General features: G+C 40.9%; 3 protein-coding genes across 3 annotated transcripts; 1 reads left to right on the top strand and 2 right to left on the bottom strand.

The window, feature by feature from the left end:
* Nucleotides 1–2339: 2339 nt before the first annotated feature.
* Nucleotides 2340–8540, top strand: fhl2a (four and a half LIM domains 2a). The gene is made up of 6 exons (XM_058082063.1): nt 2340–2461; nt 4998–5165; nt 6127–6301; nt 6382–6551; nt 6642–6828; nt 8040–8540. Exons 2-6 carry the CDS (start codon nt 5010–5012, stop codon nt 8189–8191), a joined length of 840 nt encoding a protein of 279 aa, XP_057938046.1. The 5' UTR covers nt 2340–2461; nt 4998–5009; the 3' UTR covers nt 8192–8540.
* Nucleotides 8541–9095: 555 nt separating this feature from the next.
* On the bottom strand, nt 9096–11759 carry c9h2orf49 (chromosome 9 C2orf49 homolog). Its single transcript, XM_058082119.1, has 4 exons — nt 11606–11759; nt 11283–11446; nt 10507–10735; nt 9096–10021 (listed from the first exon to the last, which is right to left on the bottom strand). Exons 1-4 carry the CDS (start codon nt 11714–11716, stop codon nt 9965–9967), a joined length of 561 nt encoding a protein of 186 aa, XP_057938102.1. The 5' UTR covers nt 11717–11759; the 3' UTR covers nt 9096–9964.
* A 269-nt stretch (nt 11760–12028) lies between these two features.
* Nucleotides 12029–17067, bottom strand: gpr45 (G protein-coupled receptor 45). The gene is made up of 2 exons (XM_058082118.1): nt 16847–17067; nt 12029–14632 (listed from the first exon to the last, which is right to left on the bottom strand). The coding sequence occupies exon 2, from the start codon at nt 14563–14565 to the stop codon at nt 13405–13407; it is 1161 nt and encodes a 386-aa protein (XP_057938101.1). The 5' UTR covers nt 14566–14632; nt 16847–17067; the 3' UTR covers nt 12029–13404.
* Nucleotides 17068–18000: the final 933 nt, after the last annotated feature.

Here is an 18000-nt window from a genome sequence, read left to right as displayed (position 1 = left end):
TGTCCCATGTAATTTAAAGACACAGTAATCCAATCTGTTGCTAGTCATGTTCTCCCTAACAAACACAACATGTTTCTTTGTCTACTATTGAACCGCATGTCATCTGATTTCAATTAGCAAAATGGAGACAAAGAAGAGAACATCTTGATTGTCCACGCATCAAGTCTAGAGTGTAAACTTCACTCAGATTTTTTAAAATTATGTTTATTATTTGGCTCCTTGTGGATGTCCAACAATACAGTGTTTTACTTATAGCATAATCTTTAAATCCATCTGTAATTTATATTTGTAAAAATCTATATTTGTAATTTAAAAAAAATGCCCACTTGCTTTGATTTGTACTTTTGTACCACACTCATCCACGCAGCCTTGCTTTGCCACAGTCATGCATGTTGCAACAGAAAAGAGCCACAAAATGAACAAGACTTAATAATACAATTTTAATTTGACAACATAAAAAGAAAAAGATTGGTAAGTAGTCTTGTCCCATTATTGACTGATTCAATAATCGAGTAACCATGAACTATATCTGGTCATTTGAATTAAAGCTGAAAAATGCCGTGTGACTCACTATGGGGCGATAGATTAATAATGTGTTATGCAATGACAAAGTTATAGGTAAATATAATGAAAGATAAGGATATCATACTGGTGCATACTTGTTGGAAATAATCTAAAGGTACTGATAAAAAATGCTGATGGTTTTAAAGTAAAAATGGTCTTGTAATTATGACAAAAATGTGAGGAATTTTCAAGTATCATCTTTCATCAAATAGTTGCAGTGTGTTTATTTACTCAGCTGCAAATGTTTATTTGAAGGAGTTACAACTTTATTCTCATAAGATTACAATTTTTGTCATAACGTGACGTTTTAAACCTCGCAAAATTACGATTTTATTCTCATAAGATGGCAACGTTATACTCATAATATGCCAACTTTTTTTGTAACATGATGACTGAATTCTTTTTTTATTCTTGGAAAATTAAAAAAAATTCTCAATAAAATAAAACATTTTTGTTATTTTGACTTTTTAGTAACGCTGCAATTTTACTGTTGTGTAGATGTTTTTTATTCAGATTTTTTTAATGTATAAATACAACTTTTCTCACTGTACTACAACACTACATTACGACTTTCTATAATTGTTTGTATATTTATCTGTACAAAATATCTGCATATTAAAGGAGGAAATGATGCTCATTTTTCAACCATTTGTATTGAGTTGTGGGCTCCTATAGAGCAGTTACACACAATAACCCACACAGAAAACATTTTCGATTTTGCAGGATCCGCACCTATTCCAGCTGTATTTCCTTTGTGCTTTATTGATGGATTTGTGTTTTAATTTATTCCTTCCATGGCCTCCCTCCAGGCATGCCCACTCCGCTGTGATTGGAAGTGCTTCCTAACTATGAACCATATAAGAAAGTCCGTCCCTCTGTGACGTCACAAAGGAACGGAGCGTTTAAGCTATCCCAAAAGTCTTTTAAGGGTCATTTCATCTGAAACTTTGGCATCATTTTACACAACAATACAATATTTATAGGTCAGAAAAGCCATGTCATGCCATGCATTTCAGCGGTAACCATAACCAGAATCAGCTTTGGTTAAAAAGAGCAATACATTTAGCTGCATGAAAAAACTTCCCTCATTTTTGTCCTCCCTCCCCATACAAACTAATCTCTTCATGGTTGTGCCACAAATAGAGCACTCGGGGCTTAGTGAAGCACTGCTGACGTGTTTCTCACTGGAGGGAGTCCAGGGACCATTGGGTCAGGAAAACCTGAGAGAGAGCGAAGCTTTGGATGAAAGAACGCTGCACTATATGTGTGTGTGTGTGTGTGTGTGTGTGAGGGTGAAGAAAATAGCGCTATAATTTGGCACCATGTGGGTGTCTGTCATCAGCACGTCTGGATACAATATCCAATACGGTGGACGTTTGGGATTGTATACGTCTTCCCCAGTGAGTGAAAGTATGAGACACACAAGCGGAATGGAGGGGGGGGGGGGGCATCTTGGACACCTGACCCTTCTACTGAACAAATATTGTGATGTTATGTAAGTTGTGTTTGTGTCAGATACTCCTGACATGGCTTCCTTCAGGAACGTGTTGGGGGGAAACCAAACAAAAATATTAGATAGAAATAATGGCGGATAATGAATGGCATAATATGGTGGCCAACATAAAACTCCCCATGAGTGACCGTAAAAGGCCACATGGTGAGTGAGTGAATGGGGGGCCTCCGGGGTTATCTCTGAGAAGCACTGCTTTATTTATAGTGCTAAAAAAAATCTCTCCAAAAACCACCCACCCTTTTTTAATGTTGCCCCTCCTCCATTTTCAATTAGCCCCTCATGGGTGGAGTAATGCAATCAGGAGTGACTACTACAGATCTCCCGAAGAGTATCTCCTCAGTCTGATCCAGACTCCGCACAGGCGCAAACTCCCCACACAGGAAGGTAAGACCAGACTCTGTTCAACTATCCATCCACCATCATCTTTCCTCCCGAGCCATTCTCTCACCAACCCCCCCACTTTCCATCTTCCCATCTCCAGAGTTCTCCTCACTTTTCCACCCTCCTTCTCCTCCACCAACCATCCCAGGCCTCCAGGCAGTAGCATCTTTGGTTCTTCTATCCTAAATGCACGCCCAATGAGCCTGGAGGCCATTTCCATTCCACCTTTATTTCCTTTCATTTCAGCTCCTGAATGTGTTTTCTTTGGCGCCAGTAATGATGCCTGGTGACCAATCCAGGAAGTAGTCATATTCAGCTGGCTCCATCTTTTAACAAGCCCGAACAAGATAAAAAAAATATAGAAAGTAAATAGCTAAGTGATTCAGTTGATTAAAAATAATCCCATTATTGAGAAGATTTTTGGAACATAAAATATGATTGGTTAACTCTCCTCATTGGCATAAGCCAATTACTTGTTAGCAAGTTTTTACTTGTACTTGTAAATGGGACTTGAAGTAACATGTTTGATCTTTGATTGATTTTGAAATCATTTATTGCAGTTTCTTAATTTCCTGCAATCAGCTTTGATTACTATTAGTATGAACACTAAACCAGTGGTACTACCTCAAAAATATTTTGCTTGGTAAGTATCGCCACTTACTGTCATCATGATATCGGTTCAGATGTGTGGCTTGTACTTGCAGGTAAAAATTGAGTTGAGTTAAATAGTAATGTTTCTGCAAAGGAAAATTGAATCTTAGGTTAATAAATTGGAATTTCTTTATTTCATGTATATATTTCTAATATAACTTTATATTATTGGGTACCACCAGACAGAGCTTGCTTACCGCCAGTGGTACCGTACCACAGTTTGAGAATCAGTACGTATTACCACAGCATTACTACAGTTACTGAAACAGTTATTGTTATGTGTCTTTTTTCTAGTACATTCTATGTATCTAAACCCAGCAAGTGAAGGCAGCACGGAAGTGACTCTCAGGGCTATAATTTTTATTTTCTAAAAGGGATTCTGTTGCCAATGGGCTTACCCATGCCGGTTTCCAATCAAAATACACTATGATGTTTGATGTATTTTGTACACCAATGATTCTCAACCTGTGGTATGAGCACCGAGGGTGGTACGTGGATTTCATTTAGTGGTACTCAGGTACACATCTGACGTTATTTAAAAAATATATTTTACCACATGCATTTAAGATAATTGCAGAAATACACATCTACTAAGCAAAGATTTGCCAAAATTTAATTGAAATTCAATCTTCCTTTGCGGAAATATTCCTATTTAACTCATTTTAAAAAAATAATATTTTTAACTCATATTTAATTCATATTAACCAGTGAGTACAAGTCACATATTTGAAGCTGAGGTTGCAAAAATTGTGTTACTAGTTCAGGTGACATATGGTGTAAAACATTTGAGCACTATTGATGTATATGTGGATTTAACTTATTTAACTTATATTTTTTCACATTAATATGCAATAATCATTGATAGTAGTGATAACACCATACCATAGTATTACTTCTGTCATTGATACAATTATTGTTATACACATTTTTGGTATTATTTGGTATTATATTCTCTCTCCCAATTCATCTCAATGGAGTTTTTCCTTGCATCCTTCACCAAAGGTTCTAGAACTTCTGATACCGAAATGCTTACTAAAAAGTCCTGAAAATATGTCCAATATCTTTGAAAATAGATAGCAAGGTTATTTGCAGGGACAGACCCTGGGGGGGGGGGGTCCCGTTCATCCACCCATCAAAGGGCAGTGCCCAGTATCTGGGAAAACAGCTGCAGCGGCATGTTGGACTCGGCTGAGATTGTATTCTGTGGCAGTTCAAATGAGCAAGTTCTTATTTTTAGGAGGCAGATAAATCCTTATATAAGCTAGGTGAGTCATGGCGGCAGAAACAGACAATGGGGGAATGTGGGTGGGTTCAGTCGGGGTTGGAAAGATTAAACCGTTCAGCTTTGAGCCTAATAAGATATGTCAAAACATGGCACATATCTGGAATGGACATTTAAAAACATAGTGGAAGGGTTTTGGACAAGAAACAACCAAAGGGGGGTCCGACTATGCAGATTCCAGACAGCTGCAGCAACGAGGAGTCAGTATTATTATTATTATTATCATAAGTGACCACTCCTATGTACACACACTGACAAGGAATACTATGGTGCTGACAGCTGGAGGCTGTGTGATGGATGCATACAGTAGCAGGGTGACGCTTTGGTATGCACACATTTCCCGCCTCTCAAAACCCCCCCTCACACCTCAACTAGACTGATAGGAGGTATTTATAGCCTCCAACTTAGAACCTGCTGTAAGATGGAGGCTAGATCTAGAACTTTGAACAATGCTAATACTGTTGGCTGATTTGACTGTATCCCATACCAGCATGGGCAAAATTTTTTGCATCTTTGGCCTACCGATATTTTTGGCCATGACTGTAGCTGTGTATTATCGATATTATCATTCACCTGTATGCTGTCTTTCTGGTGTCATGTGACCAGTCGCGAGTCAAAATGACAGAGCGCTACGACTGCCACTACTGCAAGGAGTCCCTGTTTGGGAAGAAGTATGTCCTGCGAGAGGAGAATCCTTACTGTGTGAAATGTTACGAAAGCCTGTACTCCAACACCTGCGAGGACTGCAAGAAGCCCATTGGCTGCAATACCAGAGTGAGCATACACTGATTCACACACACATTTTGGCAAAGAGTGGCGGGCTAACCATATTGTCATTACTGTACATGTATAGTGAAAGGGATCAGTAATGATAATAATAATAACAACATCAGGGTAGTTGCTGTGAGAGAGACAGATGCAGAAGAGTGTTGGATGGAGGCGGTTGATTTGCTGTGGCACTGAAACTAGAACTCGAAATAAACACCTGAATAATCCAGAGAGTGTTTAGTCCCAGTTGCCATCGATGCTCTAGACCCGAGGCCCAACTCTAGGCCCAACCCTATATCGGTAGGGCATTGATACATTTGGAAAATGAATTTTAGAATTCTACAAATTTGAGGGTTAAAAAGTTGGTACTTCAATGAGTAATATTTGTTCTAAATACCAACAATGCATTTCCTCAAAATTGGCAGAGATATGAATAATTTTAATATGTAAAAAAAACGTTAAAAACCCCAACAGGAAATAGTCGTCTTATATTTGTCATACTAGATTTGCAAATTTTAATATAACAATAATGCATGAAGCTGTCATTAAACAACTGTCCAACAGCTAAGAAATACGATATCAATTAGGGATGTCGGATATTGGCTTTCTTTGCCGAAAACCGATATGCCAATATTGTCCAACTCTCAATTTTTAACCGATACTGATATGTATACTGTATACAGTATACTGATACTGAAGTGTCTTGTATACAGCATTTTTTAAATATTGGTTTTCATGATTGGGAAGAAAATCTGATACCTATATCAACCGATTTTTATGATAATATCAATTAAAATGTCACAAAAGTATTTTGACAGGTTGTCTTATATTCGGGCCAATACTACATGCTGAAAAAAAAAAGATAAACAGCGCTACCTGGTGGAGCACCACCTGCCTGGCCCTAATGCAGGACTGTATATACACTATGCACTCCCTTCTGGTCTCTGATTATCTTTGTTCATTTTAGGACTTGTCTTACAAAGACCGCCACTGGCATGAGGACTGCTTTAAGTGCTTCCAGTGTAAGCGCTCGCTGGTGGACAAGCCGTTCTCCACCAAGGATGAGCAGCTCCTGTGCACCGAGTGCTACTCCAACGAATACTCCTCCAAGTGTCACGAGTGCAAGAAAACCATCATGCCAGGTAAGGAACTCATCATATGATCGATAAAACTTCTCCATTCTTTGTCTTAACATCACTGAAACTGTGTGTGACCTGCTAAGGCTCCAGGAAGATGGAGCACAAGGGCAACAGCTGGCACGAGACATGCTTCACCTGCCAAAGATGCCAGCAGCCCATTGGCACTAAGAGTTTCATCCCCAAGGACAACCACAACTTTTGTGTGCCCTGCTACGAGAAGCAGTTTGCCATGCAGTGTGTGCACTGCAAGAAGGTAGGGGGGGGGGGGCAAAAGGCTTGTTCCTGTAAACAGCAATACAGTCGTCTCTCGCCACTCGTGGTTGAAATTGTTGTTGTGCACTAGCCCATCACGACTGGCGGGGTGACCTACCGTGACCAGCCTTGGCACAAAGATTGCTTCCTGTGCACCAGCTGCAAACAGCAGCTGTCTGGCCAGAGGTTTACCTCCAGAGATGACTTTGCCTACTGCCTCAACTGCTTCTGCAACCTCTACGCCAAGAAGTGTGCCTCCTGCACCACACCCATTAGCGGTAAATCATTCCGTTTTTTTTAAACTATCATATTTGTACTTAAGGTAGTAAATGTGTGAATTCCCAGTAATTTTGAGGAAAATGTTCCATGTTTATTGTTGTAAAAGCTTAATATTAACTGTGGTTAACTTCTTTTTACACTTTTTACCAGAATGGTGGCCAGCCAATCACAGTTAGGAATGTTAAAAATGTAAATAATCAGTTCCAGGATCAAAATGTCAACATCATAAAAAAAATGGACTGCACGCCTCAGAGCTAGAAGACTCGAGTTCAATTCCAGCCTCGGCCATCTCTGTGTGGAGCTTGCATGTTCTCCCCGTGCATGCGTGGGTTTTTTCCGGGTACTCCGGTTTCCTCCCACATTCCAAAAACATGCTAGGTTAATTGGCGACTCCAAATTGTCCATAGGTATGAATGTGAGTGTGAATGGTTGTTTGTCTATATGTGCCCTGTGTACTCCGGAAGTGGTTTAACATAAAATGCTGTATCAATAGACCCCACTCCATTGGATCTTATGCTAGGAGTCCACTGGGCCAGCGGCAGTTGGTGCCAGTTCGTGCCAAATTGATGTTCGCTCTGCATGTTGCCGTTATTTGGCGCCACAGCGAGCCACTACGCGCCAATCACATAATCTTTGGCGTGAACTGGCACCGGCCCAGTGGACTCGCGCCATTACATTCCAGTGGATTCCAATAGGTGGATTGTTTGTGACATTTGGTTCCAATTGGTGGACACAAAGATTTTAAACATTTTGAAAATTTTCTTGCCGCCGAACTAAATTTTTGCTGCCGTTTCGGGCCACCACGAGCCAGTTGGGAGGCAGTTTGCGCCACTGCACACCACTTGGCACCTTATTGGTGACACTAGGCGCCACAACAAATTGCATTGGCACGAAGTGGCACCACCTGGCGCCGGTCCGGTGGACTCTTAGCATTAACTGTCATTTGATACCACAAAAGAGAGAAACCATACTTATGCCTCTACTTTTAGAGGATAAACACCTCGGATCCTGCACCAACTCCTCAGTCTAGGTTGGTCAGATTAGTGTTTGTCCCACCTAGTCATTGAGCATGAACTGATAACCTGCTTCTAAGACATCCTGAACAGTCCAGTAGCAATCGATTCAATGCCCTGAGAATCATTTTCCTGCACATTGCCATGCATTGTTATAGAAATATTCCAAATTTGATCTGTGTGTGTCCATGTGTCAGGCCTGGGAGGAAGCAAGTACATTTCCTTTGAGGAGCGCCAGTGGCACAATGACTGCTTCAACTGTAAGAAGTGCTCCGTGTCCTTGGTCGGCCGCGGCTTCCTCACCGAGCGCGATGACATCCTTTGCCCGGAGTGTGGCAAAGACATCTGAAGCAGATTAAAGCCAATTAAAACATCTGATTGCCATGCCAGCCATGCTCGAGCACATACTGTGGTGTCTTTTACTCCCTTCTAAGCAGTGATTGTACATTGTTGTACACCATAGCTACCATTTTTGACTTTGGAATGTTGACTACAGTACTTGCATGAATGTAGAGGACATGTTTGCAGATTTAAAATATTGTTACTCAATCTATATATACAGTATGCATCTTTAACTCGACTAATTCCTGTGTTGTGCATGGGTTAGCTTCTGTGGAACTCTGATGTAAACTGTAGATGTGCATGAAATCAACTTTTATGGACTGCGGAATTATTCAACCATAAATAAAAGACTTACACACATTCACCACAGGAATCAATCTTATCTGTTGCATTCATTAATTTTTTAACCTTAATGCTATGGAGTGCCTGAAGAAATGGAAAGGAAAACATAGCTTTCCTTGAGCAAGTGGTCATATTTTGCCTCTCATTTGAGCATATTGTATATTGCAAAACACAGCAGCATTAGAACCAATGTTGTAATAGAGTTAAGGAGCAAACTGCACAGCTAGCATTAATACAACCGATGAGTTCATTGTAAACAACTGTAAGTATAGCTGAGTAGCGCAACACAACCAATTTCTCAACCAAGTCTAAGCAGAGGTAGATAGATTTGCTGGATGTGATAATACTTCAAATGCAGCTACTGCTATCTTGTGGCGGTTAAAACCACTACATCAGGAGGTTGCCTACAGCCACAGCTGGTATTTCCAGTGTTATTTGAATAATCCTGGTTAAGATTGTCATTATTTTAGACAAATAAGTTGAGTATTATTCGACTGGTCATACAATGTAATAAAAGCAACAGTAGTAACCATTTATATTGACACACTTTATTTATAAAACAAGTGGGTACAAATATAATGTTGCCATTTCTGATTTTGAAAAGATCTTAAATCTAAAGTCCATCAAAACTGAAAACAGGGACCAACATTTAAAGTTCATGTTTTTTTTAACTATTTCATATCCATCGTTATCAGTGTGATGTACATTGCTTTTCAATATTATATGTACTATATAGCACAAAAAACCCATTTAAAACAATTAACCTCACTGAGGTTGAAGTAGAAAGAATGAATCAAATAAACATGTTTTCATTCTAGACAAGATGATCCACACCTAAAAGTAAAGTTTGTATTATCGTAAACAGCTACATTAACAACTACTAAACACTTGTTAGACTTTATTTTATGTCATAGAGGGAAGGCAAAAAATACTGTAATGGAAGCACAATAACATTTAGTGTTGATTTGAAAGGACTGATGCACTCTGCAGGGTCCCTACAGATTTGACATTTCAAAATTCCATACACTTTCTAGATGTTTTCCGGGATGCGTCGCCCACTGTGTGCTCTGACACAAACATCTTAGCAGTTCTAGCCTGCGCCTTAGAAAAACTTTTTCTGTTGCTTGTCCTCACTTAGTGTTGTGGGGGTTGAGAGACAACCTGGACTGGTTGTCAGCCAATCGCAGGGCACATATAGAGAGCAACACACTCACATTCACACCTATGGGCAATTTACAGTCACCAGTTAACCTAACCTTACAAGAACAAATCAATCAATTTCTTTTTCTTGTGAAGTTATTCATAATTTTATCTTTTTGAAAATACAACAGTGGTAACAGTCTTGGAAACATGAACGTTTTTCCATTTGCCATACTTTTCCAGACCTGGAATTTTATAAAATCAAATTCTATACTTGTTAATGAGTAGGGGTCAGATGTCACGGCCAAGTCACATGCTGGATCTTTTTCTTCACCTCTGGAGACTTTAGAACACCCTGAAGATATGGAGAAGAAACATGGTGGTTTAAAAATATGACCAAAAGTGTCCTTGGTAGGTATCATACTGCATGGCCATATACAAATTAAAAAGGTGCCATATTTCAATATTTTTCAACAATTTTAAAATTGTTGGAGGCCCGAACGGTGTTGTCCAAAATCTAGCCTAACCGTTCTTTAGTAATCAGCAGAACATAGGTAAGTTTTAGCAAAATATAATTTCTCAACAAAAAGGCAGAAGAACTGCTTTTTGTGAAAGACACATTTCCAACTTTCAATTTGACCCAAATTTAGCCATATATACTGTATTTAGCCAAAATATCTAAACAACTATGCCAAAACATAAACAACACAAAAAAGATGATTGTTTTACATCAAATTAAAAATGTATTTACAAATATAACATTAATTATTTACAGTTTTCACATTTGGAACTGAATTGTGTCAGGGAATTTGCAAGAGTGTAAAAATATCTGGTTCCTACCGAGCTGTTTGCCTCCCGTTTGAGGCTTGTTGTGTCAATGCTTTGTGAAGAGGTTTTGCTGTAAGAGGAAGCTGATGATGTTGATGATGATGAACTACCAGAAAGTCTGCGAATAGGGTTGGACAAGTTTACAGCCGGAGGAGGTTTTAGTCGATCGGTGACTCCTGATGACATTGTGGTGGTCTCCATTTTCTTCGGTTTTAGTAATCCAGAGGAATTAAGGTGGTCCCTAGAGGCCACAACACCACTTAGTTAGCAATTCACATACAGATCCATATACAGTACAGTATATTGTGACTGGAAGCATACCAACGTGGCGAAGACCACAAGTCCATGTAGCTGTTAATAATACACAGCTATCATAAATGTTATGTAGCAGCTTCAATGTTTGTGATTTGCTGCCTGTTCCGAGTGTAATACCATTGTAAACAAGGTGAAAAGCGGCATCTAATTAGCTAGTAATTAGTTCTTACCTGCTTGATTAGTAGAACTCTTCAAAACATGTTCCTTTTTTACATCATGCATATTGTTTTGAGAAGCAAAACGCTTTACTTTAGTGACCCCATTGCTGGAACCACTTTCCTCAACATTGAAAACAGACCAGAACTCAGGAAAATTCACTGCAGATGATGATGCCAGACACCTTCATGTAAAAAAATCAAACTATTTCTTTGTTTCATTGCAACTGCAGCCTGTTTTGGTATGAGGTGTAATAAAATCTCTTCTTCAAATTGACAAACTAGGACCCCCACAATGCTAAAAATGGCCCTGCTCACCTTTCTGCCCTCACGTTAGATGCCGTCGATTTTCCTCGGGCTTTCGCCATCCTCTTTCCCCAGCGATTGTTCGGTAACGTCCGCTGGGGCCGGGGGATAACATGTCGTATGTAAAGGTCTACGAGTTGGTCCCGACCCCCGCAATCTCTGATGTTGACCCTTTTCTGCAATACAAACAATAATAGGTAAATTCAACTCGTCCGTTCATGACTTAAAAGTTAACCAAATAGAGTCGATATCATATGCTAACATTATAGCCTATTTTCTCAACTTTCTTTACTACAATACACCCTAAATGTGTATTTTGGGAATATATGTCTCACCTCACTTAAAATGAGCTGGAGAAAATCATGAGATAGCAGCTCAGGGTGCAATAACACATCCACTTCTGAGGCAGAAGTAGCTTTGTTGGCTAACTCACCGGAGGACGCCATGTTTGCTACTCCACAACATCTTCGTCTTCTCTTCTTCTTTGTCGTTTAACGGCGGATGCAAACTATATTACTGCAATACCGCCACCTACCGGATAAGGTCAATGATTTACCCGCTGTGTCCAATACAGATTAGGACATTTTAAGGAGGCAGGAGAAAATAAAACGTCGTAGGATCGCACACGCTCAGCTAAAACCTAAACTAGGAGACGTCACACTTTGGCTTCATTATAATGGACCCCTTTGTCAGTAAAACACACAAAATTTTACAGTTTACAAAAGCTTGGATTTATTCAATGTGCCCAGCAACACAACAACTGTGACTGGTTGGATTGAGCAAAGATTGACCCACCAACCTTCCGGGTTCTAGACAACCTAGCTGGGATAGGCTCCAGCATACATGGTTGGATAGTGTGGCCACAGGTCATAAAGTCTCCATTGATGTGAACACTGGTCTTTTGTATCCCAATCTCAAGTCATATCATGCGTCCTTAGCTCTGTTTACATTGTGGAAACAATTAAGAACCGACACAAGACCATTGTTTTAAAAATCGTGTTTATTTGGCTTTTTCTATCCTTGTCAAATGATTATATGCAGGTAAATACTGTATGATTACTAACTCACTCATCAAATGTCTGAGAACATCACTGGACAATAGTAGCATTTCCCCCTCTTTTTTTCTGAAGAAACATCACTGACCTAACGATTACCACGAGGGATGGCCATTTTATTCAATTCTTTAATAACTGCTAAGAATTTGGGCTATCGTGGAACTGATTTATCATGTCGTCTTGATGCAGTCGAGGCAAAATGGAGCGCAGTACTTAGCTGCTGCTTATTGGCTGATAATAATACCAATGAGATGTCAGCTATGGCATTTTTGGCTACCTCCACAAACACTTCTCCCCCGTCCCATTAAATCCCCAAAAAATATAACAGTTAACTGAAATGGCTGACTTTTAATAATTCTGTCGTTTGTGTTGATAGAGTGCACTGCCTAGCTGCAACCAGCAGAGGCACTGCTGATTCTGTATCAACTACTTTGTTCATCAGATATGAATTACATCCACAGATACTTCTGTTATGGCATAACTCCTGCTTTCCTCCTCACATAATACAACACTGACATCGAAACAGGAGTTCAGAACATTCAGAGAGAAATTCACGTTCGTTGTCTAAACAAAGGTAGCATGATGCCGGCAACAATATGACAACAATTCATTCATTTACTCTTTGTTATTCTGTTAGTTTAGTGGAAATGATTGTTGATTTATGGCCCCTAAAAGCAACTGAGTGGGAGATGGAGAGTTGGGTTCAGTCTTAACAGGTTGGCTGTCTTATGATAAGACATACTACAGTATGTAGGTGTCAAACTACATCCACGCAGACCTTTTCCAGTAACATTATTCTGCTCGATACTTGAGAGTTGAGATTCAGAAAGCGAGTCAATAATTAATTGATTTTTTATCAATTAATTATAAATCAGTAGATCAGGGAAAATTGAGTAAAATGCCCATCCCAGTCACCACTGAGGCCCAATGTTGATTAATGGAGTCAAAAACAACACACCACTGATGATGAAATATCACAAGCAGGAGAGAAAATTGACATTGGACAATGTGGTTGTTTTTACTGTCAGACGCCATGGCCACCATCATATTGAAGACAAAAAGTGGCCATCTTGTGCCTTTCAGACAGCAGATTGTGTCTCGCTGCAGATGTAAATGTTGCTGGGTCGCACCCTCCTTCTGCTCCGTCCCGCCACCCTCGGACACAGACGGCAGCTCTTTGGGACAAACTCTTGACAGGCCTCTCTGAACTTCCGGATCCTCCAGCAGTAGATGATGGGGTTGAAGACCGTCTTCAGGTAGCTGAGCCACAAGGCGCCTATGCTGATGGGATAGAAGGCCGGGCTGTAGTAGAAGCGGCGGCTGAAGACGGCCAGCAGGCTCACCACAGTGTAAGGCAGCCAGCATGCCGAGAAGCCCACAAAGAGGATGAGGATGGTGGTGAAGGCCCTGGTCTTGAAGCTCATGTCCACTTTAATGTGGGGGTGTCTCTGCAGACCGATGAGCCTCCTTTTGCTGACTTGGTTGAGAGCCGGCAGGCAAGAAGGCTCGCTGCCGTGGCTGTGGACGCGCAGGGTATTGTGCCGCACCGTGTTGAGGATGCACAAGTAAGAGTAGAGCATGACGGAAAAGGGAGCGAAGAAGACCGCCGCCGCCAAAAGAACAGCGTAGGCTCTGTCAGCCACGGATTCGCTGTAACCCAGAACGCACTGCGGTGCCCAGGCATCCCCTATGTCGGCAGCGCCTGTCCTCCAGCCCACGACAGACGGTAAGGAGATGCATAAACTCAACATCCATGAACCTGTGATCAAGACCTTAGCTCTATGTGGCGTCAACTTATCCTGGCGCTGTACAATTATGAGGAAACGATCCACGCTGATGATGAGGAGTATGGACACGCCCTCTAAGACAAAGAGCCAGTAGAGCATGATGGAGGCACGGCAGAATCCACTCCCGAGGCTCCAGTCGCCGCTTCCTAGTGTGACGGCGGTGAAGGGCATGCAGAGGAGCGACAACATGATGTCCGAGAAGGCCAGCGTGGCGAGGAGGAGGTTGATGGCAGAACGCATGGCCGGCTTCTGGTAGACGATCAGGCATACGATGGAGTTGCCCAGGAAACCGATGGTGATCATAAAGATCATGATGGCAGCCAGAGTCACACGCAATGTGACCGATATGAGAGGAGGCCCGGGGTCAGATGAGGGGCTTTTTGCGGTTTCAATGACATCATCCGGCTCCATGAGGTCGCACCCCTCCAACAGGCTTTCATTGCAAAAAGCCATGATGGTGCTTTACCAGAGGATATTGGCGTGGAAGAGGTGTTTGAGCACTTTCAAAGGCTGCTGCCATCTGAAACAGAAACATAACATGAATGAATTGCACACTAAGCGGCATAAAAAATTGATGCAATTTCATTAATTCATTCATTTTCTACCGCTTATCCCCACAAGGGTCACGGGGGTGCTGGAGCCTATCCCAGCTGTCTTCGGGCAAGAGGCCGGGTACACCCAGGATTGGTCGCCAGCCAATCACAAGGCACATATAGACATATAGAACATGCACAATGGTGCGTTCAAGGACTGTCGAACAAATTGGGAAAGGTCACCACCTCCAACGCATAACCAAATGTTGTAGTGTTTATCGCATTTGACGTACCATTAGGTTACCCCGCCTCTTGCCCGAAGTCTTCTGGGATAGGCTCCAGCATGCCCCAGCGTGTGTGGCTAAGCGGCATAAAAAATTGATGCAATTTCATTCATTCATTCATTTTCTACCGCTTATCCCCACGAGGGTCACGGGGGGTGCTGGAGCCTATCCCAGCTGTCTTCGGGCGAGAGGCGGGGTACACCCAGGACTGGTTGCCACCCAATCACAGGGCACATATAGACAAACATAGAATATTCACAGGCATGGGAATATGACAAACAATGCATTTGTTTTATTTGGCATTTATTCCTGTATTTTTTTCTCTGCGATTAACTTATTTTTACACTTGAATGACTTGGAATAATGTTAAAATGTTACTAAAATCATTCAGTTCAGTTTGTTACGGTTAGTTTTATTCATTCATTTTCTACCGCTTATCCTCACGAGGGTCGCAGGGGGTGCTGGAGCCTATTCCAGCTGTCTTCAGGCGAGAGGCGGGGTACACCATGGACTGGTCACCACCCAATCACAGGGCACATATAGACAAACAACCATTCACACTCACATTCATACCTATGGACAATTTGGAGTCGCCAATTAACCTAGCATGTTTTTGGAATGTGGGAGGAAACCGGAGTACCTGGGGAAAACCCACACATACACAGGGAGAACATGCAAACTCCACACAGCGATGGCCGAGGGTGGGATTGAACCCTGGTCTCCTAGCTATGAGGTCGGTGCGCTAACCACTTGACCGCCGTGCCGCCCGTAAACGGTGTCAGTCATTTCATATTAAGCCAGACAATACAATGGAACGTGTGCACTACAACCAGACAATAACCTGTGACACATGTTGTGTTACATTCCCAACCGGAGCCACCAAAACAACACCAGAGTTATTGAGCACAATTTTGTCAACGTGAGTGCAGACTGAAGGTACCAGTGTCTATTTACAAATGCAGGCACATTCAGGCCTGCATGTAGTTGATGATTAACAAGTGCACGCTTACACCACCATCATTGATCCATATACTGTATGTACTAAACATATTATTGTGTTTGTAGACCTGCACTGCTTGATGGTTACGTTTGTGGTATCTCAACCCACCCAAATTCTAACAGGATGTGAACGACAGGGCTGAGTAAGGATGGTTTCTGATTTAAGGGGATGTATGGCTCGTTGCATGTCTCTCAGCTGCATACATGAATGACTACAGTATATTCCTGAGGTTTATAATCTATATCATACACAATACTAGAATATGGGCCGAATGTATTGCCTGCAAAACTGTGACTCTATGCGTGTATTATATAACACATGAACCGCTGTTTTATTTCTTTCTGGTTGTGCACAAGGAGACCACATTGTAACGCATCACATCAAACTACAGTATATATGTACATTCATTAATTTTATTTATTTGAGGAATAGTACTATTTTATCAGTGGTTGATCAACAAGAGCGCCATTCTTACACACAAGCGCCGCATAGTTTTGCTGCCTGTTGCTATGGCAACAAGAGGTTCACAGCTCCATGGCAACAACCATCCTATAGCTCTGTCCTCCTTGAAGAAATATATTCTCTCCAATATAGTAAATACTGCTCTGTTTTTGTTTTTTTTACACAGAAGGTCACCGGATTTATTTGAATACTACAATTCTACATGAAATTATAGATCTAAAGGCAGTTATATAATAACAAACACTGATACATTAAATTAGATATTAGATGTAAATAAAACAAAATAAATAAAGAGAGATTTAATTAATTGTAGCCAAAATAATATTTTAAAAACTAAAACAGTACCTTCATTATCTTTGTGTTTATTTATTAGAGTCATAATTCTGATTATTTTTCTATCATTTGTCATCGAGCAGACGTGACAGCAGTTCAAGGGAGAAATCCAATGGACCCACCTTGCAGCTCACACATTTGGAGCATCATCCTGTCATCATCATTTTGGTGTCATGTCGCCCCCATCATACATGGTGGTGCCTTCACTGGTGCTCCTCACCCGCCACAGCATAGCATGTCACAAAATATATAAGATAATAACAAAAATATAAAAAAAATCTCTAATCAATTTGAATATTCCATAGCGGACTCGGTCGTCACTGTGCCGCCTGGAGACGGCGTAATGACGCCACAAGATGCAGGTGGAAGCGATTTAAAGGAGCAGTGCGTTGGTCGTAAAAAAAAGAAAAAAAAAAAAAGAATGAAAATTGTCTTTAACATCTTATTTGGCTTGATTTTTTTGTAAATACATTTCTTTATAATCTGCTATCACATAAAATTAAAAACGTGTAAATTAGTGCTAGTGGTAGTCGCAGTAGTAGTCGTGGAAGTAGCACTTTTCTTAAAGTAAAAAAGAGCTTACACTATACTGTTTGTCCACAAGATGGCAGCATTACACCACATACTGTATTTTGTTATTTGCAATAAAAAATGCTCAAAATGCCAGGGCTCAATTGTATCTACAACAACTGATTATTCAACATAAATGAGTTTATTTTTCATAAATTTCAATGTTTCTCCATTCATAACATGACATCAAAATATCATAGTATCATCTTCCCTCCGTGGCCTTGTGTTGAACATGACCACCTCAGTTCCACCCCACTGATCTGACACGGGCATGCACATCACGTCCGCTGGCACCCAACACTGGCAAAGAATTAATTTCTTTTATTCAGCACATCTGCTGAGACGCCGCCACTCCATCAATTCAACTAAAAAGCAAACAAACCTGCATGAAAATGTTCCTCTGGTTCAAGGGGGGGTAGTGGGGGGGAGGTACAAGGAACAGAAGGTTACATTTAGTGCACAACAGCAATACTGAGTCTTGTATTGACACCGCTAGTGACTCCTCCAGCTGTGCAGTTAAGAGTCTCAGTTGTGTGCTGCGTGTTAATCAATGGTAGGACTGATGGTTAACTACTCTGTGCAGCCTGAAAATAATTAACACCGCACATTTGGGAATGTGCAGACCTCTGTGGACCCTGACTTTGACATGTCTCAACAGTAGCTATAATTAATATAACTATTGAGGGTGTAACAAAATTTTGATGTG

Source organism: Doryrhamphus excisus, chromosome 9 (genome assembly GCF_030265055.1).
Source record: "Doryrhamphus excisus isolate RoL2022-K1 chromosome 9, RoL_Dexc_1.0, whole genome shotgun sequence".
NCBI classification, from domain to species: domain Eukaryota; kingdom Metazoa; phylum Chordata; class Actinopteri; order Syngnathiformes; family Syngnathidae; genus Doryrhamphus; species Doryrhamphus excisus.
Note: the sequence above shows the minus strand (reverse complement) of the source record. Positions and strands in the feature narration are given on the sequence as shown.

Excerpts from the sequence above, each read along its gene's own strand:
- fhl2a (XM_058082063.1), top strand. The coding sequence starts at position 5,010 with ATGACAGAGCGCTACGACTGCCACTACTGCAAGGAGTCCCTGTTTGGG. Across the intron at positions 5,166-6,126 it reads CCATTGGCTGCAATACCAGA|GACTTGTCTTACAAAGACCG; the intron begins GTGAGCATACAC and ends TGTTCATTTTAG. Across the intron at positions 6,302-6,381 it reads CAAGAAAACCATCATGCCAG|GCTCCAGGAAGATGGAGCAC; the intron begins GTAAGGAACTCA and ends TGACCTGCTAAG.
- gpr45 (XM_058082118.1), bottom strand. The coding sequence starts at position 14,565 with ATGGCTTTTTGCAATGAAAGCCTGTTGGAGGGGTGCGACCTCATGGAG.
- c9h2orf49 (XM_058082119.1), bottom strand. The coding sequence starts at position 11,716 with ATGGCGTCCTCCGGTGAGTTAGCCAACAAAGCTACTTCTGCCTCAGAA. Across the intron at positions 10,736-11,282 it reads TCTAACGTGAGGGCAGAAAG|GGACCACCTTAATTCCTCTG; the intron begins GTGAGCAGGGCC and ends TGTGGCCTCTAG. Across the intron at positions 10,022-10,506 it reads AACGGGAGGCAAACAGCTCG|GGTGTTCTAAAGTCTCCAGA; the intron begins GTAGGAACCAGA and ends CCATATCTTCAG.